At 49.7% G+C, this 6245-nt stretch overlaps 1 protein-coding gene across 1 annotated transcript in view; it reads right to left on the bottom strand.

The window, feature by feature from the left end:
• Positions 1 to 529: 529 nt before the first annotated feature.
• Positions 530 to 6245, bottom strand: part of LOC139274608 (uncharacterized) — a 128067-nt gene continuing 122351 nt past the window's right edge. Inside the window, 1 exon segment of the mRNA XM_070891285.1 lies at positions 530 to 558. Within this exon segment, the coding sequence (XP_070747386.1) occupies positions 530 to 558 (29 nt within the window).

Here is a 6245-nt window from a genome sequence, read left to right as displayed (position 1 = left end):
TTAACACATTGTGTTGCTTCCTCCTGTGCTACAATGGAAGCTGCCATATTGCCCATGACACGTGTCATGAGGTCTGGATCCGCATGGTCTCTTTGGGAGCCCACCATCATCTGCACACTGGAAATGATGCGCTCCATGGTGTGCGCAGAGCTCTGTGCAAATTTGGAGGTGGACTACTCCATGCTCCTTACCACTGCCGAGAGACTCTCAGGCACCCTTGCCATTGCGCGTATCATGTCGGAGTGCATGGCCATCACCCTTCTTGTGAACGCTTGCCCATTAAGGTCTTGATCTGTGTCATGTGCAGCAGGACTTATGCGCGAATTCACCCTCCGGGGAGCTGGCTCCCAAGCTACCCTTTCTCCCTGGGCCTTGCTGCAGCCCGCTAGGCTCCGGTACATCACCCAATGCAGAACACTCTACTAAGATAACCTCTAACAACCACAGAGTATCAGTCTCTGAGCTGATGACTGCGGCTGACAGATGCAATGACACGGTGCTTGGGTCCTCCTCTTCTCCCTTGTTACTATTATGGAGGATCATCTGCTTGCTGATTATCTGAAAGCATAAAAGGCACAAGACTCACATTAAGGTGAAAGCAGGGAGCAGGAATGGAGCAAGGAAGGCATACAGTATCAGGATCTGGAAAGTGATGAAACATTCTGGTGTGAGGGGGAAGTGGGATGAGAAAAGGATGAGAAAAGGAGAGGGCATGAAGATACTGTTGTTTCCGATGGCCACGGCGCCCACCTTCTGCTACCCAGTCAAACTTGCTCCCCCAGGTCAGACAGCTGCTTACGCTGAGGTTCACCCCACCTATCCTTTGCTGCTCCCTCCTATTGTGTGCCATCTTGGACTGTAAAATAAAGGAATTTGTGTTTGTAAGAGTCCAGCCATGTGTGTGGGCGATATGCCTGCCATCGTTGAATAGTTCTGAATGTAGGCAAGGCATACCATGAGGATGTGAGTTTAAGTAGCTGCACGTGTTTGGTGGGGGGGTGGTGCTTTGTGCAGTGTGCACAGACAGAGGCTCAGATGCTGGTATGCATGAGGTATGGAAGCATATACTCACCTTGACCACCCGACTGAGGTAATTGAATTTCTTCCAACACTGTGTGAGGGTTTGTTAAACTGCAGAGTCGGCTGATACCTCCTCTGCCACTTCCCGCCACGTGGCTCTGAAGACCTGGGGTAATGACCTCCTTCCAATTGCTGGGGAGAACACTTCCCTCCTTTGTTCCATTACCCCCACCAATGCCTTCAATGCCATGTCATTAAAATGATGAGCTCTCTCCCTTAACAACAGCCATATCAAAAAGTCTTTCCAGTTCCTCTCAGGTCTCCTCTCAAATGCAGCACTGCTGAAAATAAGCAGCTGCAGCTTGATATTGTTATGCATCTGTAAAGCATGCACTTCTATATTCCGTCACCAGGGAGCTCATCCCTGAAGTCCCTCGGGATCCCAGCATCCCTTTGGAGCACTGTATATAAGCCGGCTCCTAAGGCCTGTTCCTCACTCTGGAGTGTCTTATTAAAGACTGAGGTCACTGTTGCTTTAAACTCCCTGTGTGCAGTCTTATCTGTATTAGGAACACAATAACTGACGGCGAGTATGCGAATCCAACACAAAGATGCAGCAAACTGTGGGCATCCTGGAGAAGTTTTCAGAGGGTGAGGACTGGGAAGCCAATGTCGAACGGCTAGACCAGTACTTTGTAGCCAATGAGCTGGACGGAGAAGGAAGCGCTGCAAAAAGGAGAGCGGTCCTCCTCACAGTCTGCGGGGCACCGACCTACAGCCTCATGAAGAATCTTCTGGTTCCGGTGAAACCCACAGATAAGTCATATGAGGAGCTGTGTACACTGGTTCAGGAGCATCTTAACCCGAGGGAGAGCGTGCTGATGGCGAGATATCGGTTCAACACGTGCCAGCGATTTGAAGGTCAGGAAATGGTGAGCTACGTCGCCGAGCTAAGGTGACTTGCAGGACAATGTGAGTTTGATGGCTACCTAGAGCAAATGCTCAGAGACATTTTTGTACTGGGCATTGGCCACGGGACCATTATACGAAAACTTTTGACTGTAGAGACACCGACCCTCAGGAAGGCCATTGCGATAGCACAGGCGTTTATGTCCACCAGTGATAACACCAAACAAATCTCTCAGCACACAAGTGCTAGCAATGTTCATAAATTAACTGGAACTGTGTTTGCGAGCAGAAATGAACAGGGCAGAAACCATGAGTCTGCAACTGCCAGCATGCCTCAGGTGACCCAGATGACTCAGAGTCCGCAACAAAGGATGAATGCAAAGCAATTCACACCTTGTTGGCGTTGTAGAGGCTTCCATTCAACCTATTCATGCCGCTTCAAAGGGTATGTTTGCAAGAGCTGTGGAACAATGGGGCACCTCCAACGAGCTTGCAGACAAGCTGCAAACTCTGCAAAACCTGCTAACCACCACGTGGCAGAGGAAGATCGGTCCATGGTGGATCAAAGCAATTTCGAGCCTGAGAGAGAGGAGGCAGATGCTGAAGTACACAGGATGCACACATTTTCGACGAAATGTCCACCTATAATGCGAAACGTAAAATTGAATGGCTTACCCGTAGCCATGAACCTGGACACTGGCGCAAGCCAATCCACCATGAGTAAAAAGATGTTTGAGAGGTTGTGGTGCAACAAGGCACTCAGACCAGCCCTGGGCCCCATCCACACAAAACTGAGAACATACACCAAAGAGCTTATCACTGTCCTGGGCAGCGCCATGGTCAAGGTCACCTACGAGGGCACGGTGCACGAACTGCCACTCTGGATTGTCCTAGGCGATGGCCCCATAATTCTTGGAAGGAGCTGGCTGGGCAAAATCCGCTGGAACTGGGATGACATCCGAGCGCTATCACATGTCGATGAGGCCTCATGTACCCAGGTTCTTAACAAATTTCCTTCCCTTTTCGAGCCAGGCATTGGAAACTTTTCCGGGGCAAAGGTACGGATCCATCTGGTCTCAGAGGCATGACCCATTCACCACAAGATGCGAGCGGTACCTCACATGATGAGGGAGAGAGTGGAAATCGAGCTGGACAGGCTGCAACGCGAGGGCATCATCTATCCAGTGGAATTCAGCGAGTGGGCCAGCCCGATTGTTCCAGTACTCAAAAGTGATGGCACGGTCAAGATTTGCGGCGATTATAAAGTAACTATTAATCATTTCTCGCTACAGGACCAATACCCGCTACCTAAGGCAGACGACCTATTTGCGACGCTGGCAGGAGGCAAGACGTTCACCAAGCTTGACCCGACTTCAGCTTACATGATGCAAGAGCTGGAGGAGTCTTCAAAGGGCCTCACCTGCATCAACATGCACAAGGGACTGTTCCTCTACAACAGAAACCCGCTTTGAATTCGGTCGGCTGCAGCAATCTTCCAGAGAAACATGGAGAGCCTACTCAAGTCGATACCACGCACGGTGGTTTTTCAGGACGACATATTGGTCACAGGTCGGGACATCGCTGAGCACCTACAAAACCTGGAGGAGGTCCTCCAGCGACTGGATCGCGGAGGGCTGCGTCTGAAAAGGTCGAAATGCATCTTCGTGGCAACAGAAATGGAGTTTTTGGGGAGAAAGATCGTGGCGGACGGCATTCGGCCCACAGACGCCAAGACAGAGGCTATCAGGAACATGCCCAGGCCACAGAACATCACAGAGCTGCGGTCGTTCTTGGGACTCCTCAACTATTTTGGTAACTTCCTACTGGGGTTAAGCACCCTCTTAGAACCTCTACATGTGTTATTGTGTAAAGGTGAGAACTGGGTATGGGAAAAAAAACAAGTAATTGCTTTTGAGAAAGCCAGAAACATTTTATGCTCCAACAAGTTGCTTGTATTGTATAACCCGTGTAAAAGACTTGTGCTAGCATGTGACGCATCGTCGTACGGAGTCGGGTGTGTATTACAACAAGCTAACGTTGCGGGGAAGTTGCAACCTGTCGCCTATGCTTCCAGGAGTTTGTCTAAGGCCGAGAGGGCCTACAGCATGATTGAGAAAGAGGCATCAGCGTGTGTGTTCGGGGGAAAGAAAATGCATCAGTACATTTTTGGCCTCAAATTTGAGCTGGAAACCGATCACAAGCCCCTCATATCCCTGTTCGCTGAAAACAAGGGGATAAATACTAATGCCTCAGCCCGTGTACAAAGGTGGGCACTTGCGCTATCAGCTTATAACTATACCATCTGCCACAGACCAGGCATCGAGAACTGTGCGGATGCTCTCAATTGGCTGCCATTGCCCACCATGGGGGTGGAAATTGCACAGTCTGCAAACTTGTTGATGGTGGCGCAGCCCGCAGACTTGTTGATGGTCATGGAAGCATTTGAAAATGATAAATCACCTGTCACGGCCCGCCAGATTAGGACTTGGACCAGCCAAGATCCTCTGCTGTCCCTAGTAAAAAACTGTGTACTGCATGGGAGCTGGGCCATCATCCCTGTTGAAATGCAAGAGCTAATCAAGCCATTCCAGCGGCGAAAGAATGAGCTGTCCATTCAGGCAGACTGCCTGTTGTGGGGTAACCATGTAGTGCTACCAAAAAAGGGCAGGGAGACGTTCATCTCGGATCTCCACAGCACACACCCGGGTATAGTAATGACGAAAGCGATAGCCAGATCCCACGTGTGGTGGCTCGGTATCGACTCTGACTTAGAGTCCTGTGTACGGCAATGCAGCGTGTGTGCTCAGAGAGGCACCACTAAGTTTGTGGTCCTGGCCCTCCAGACCATGGTCGAGGATCCATGTCGACTATGCGGGCCCATTTCTCGGTAAAATGTTCCTGGTAGTGGTGGATGCTTTTTCAAAATGGATTGAATGTGAAATAATGTCTGGAAGCACCGCCACCGCCACCTTGAAAGCCTAAGGGCCATGTTTGCCACCCATGGCCTGCCTGACATACTGGTTAGTGACAACGGGCCATGTTTCACCAGTGCCGAATTTAAAGAATTAATGATCCGCAATGGGATCAAACATATCACCTCGGCCCCATTTAAACCAGCCTCCAATGGGCAGGCAGAGCGGGCAGTACAAACAATCAAACAGAGCCTTAAATGAGTCACAGAAGGCTCATTCCAAACCTGCCTGTCCCGAGTACTGCTCAGCTACCGCACGAGACCCCACTCACTCACGGGGTGCCCCTGGCTGGGCAACTCATGAAAAGGACACTCAAAACCAGACTCTCGCTGGTTCACCCCACCCTGCATGATCAGGTAGAGAGCAGGCGGCAGCAACAAGATGTAAATGCTGGCCGCGCCACTGTGTCACGGGAAATTGATCTGAATGACCCTGTTTTTGTACTAAACTATGGACATGGTCGCAAGTGGATTGCAGGCACGGTGATAGCTAAAGAAGGGAGTAGGGTATTTGTAGTCAAGCTAGACAATGGACAAATTTTCAGAAAGCACCTGGTACCAACGACATAGGTAAAAAAAGGGATGAGGTCCTATGAAACTAATTTAAGGAGCTAGGAGCTAAATTAAAAAGTAGGACCTCAAAAGTAGTAATCTCGGGATTGCTACCAGTTCCACGTGATAGTCAGAGTAGGAATCGCAGGATAGCGCAGATGAATACATGGCTTGAGCAGTGGTGCAGCAGGGAGGGATTCAAATTCCTGGGGCATTGGAACCGGTTCTGGGGGAGGTGGGACCAGTACAAACCGGACGGTCTGCACCTGGGCAGGACCGGAACCAATGTCCTAGGGGGAGTGTTTGCTAGTGCTGTTGGGGAGGATTTAAACTAATATGGCAGGGGGATGGGAACCAATGCAGGGAGACAGAGGGAAACAAAAAGGAGGCAAAAGCAAAAGACAGAAAGGAGATGAGGAAAAGTGGAGGGCAGAGAAACCCAAGGCAAAGAACAAAAAGGGCCATTGTACATCAAAATTCTAAAAGGACAAAGGGTGTTAAAAAAACAAGCCTGAAGGCTTTGTGTCTTAATGCAAGGAGTGTCCGCAATAAGGTGGATGAATTAACTGTGCAAATAGATGTTAACAAATATGATGTGATTGGGATTACGGAGACGTGGCTCCAGGATAATCAGGGCTGGGAACTCAACATCCAGGGGTATTCAACATTCAGGAAAGATAGAATAAAAGGAAAAGGAGGTGGGGTAGCATTGCTGGTTAAGGAGCAAATTAAGGCAATAGTTCGGAAGGACATTAGCTTGGATGATGTGGAATCTATATGGGTAGAGCTGCAG

The sequence above is a fragment of the Pristiophorus japonicus genome, chromosome 10, assembly GCF_044704955.1.
Source record: "Pristiophorus japonicus isolate sPriJap1 chromosome 10, sPriJap1.hap1, whole genome shotgun sequence".
Taxonomy (NCBI): domain Eukaryota; kingdom Metazoa; phylum Chordata; class Chondrichthyes; family Pristiophoridae; genus Pristiophorus; species Pristiophorus japonicus.
Note: the sequence above shows the minus strand (reverse complement) of the source record. Positions and strands in the feature narration are given on the sequence as shown.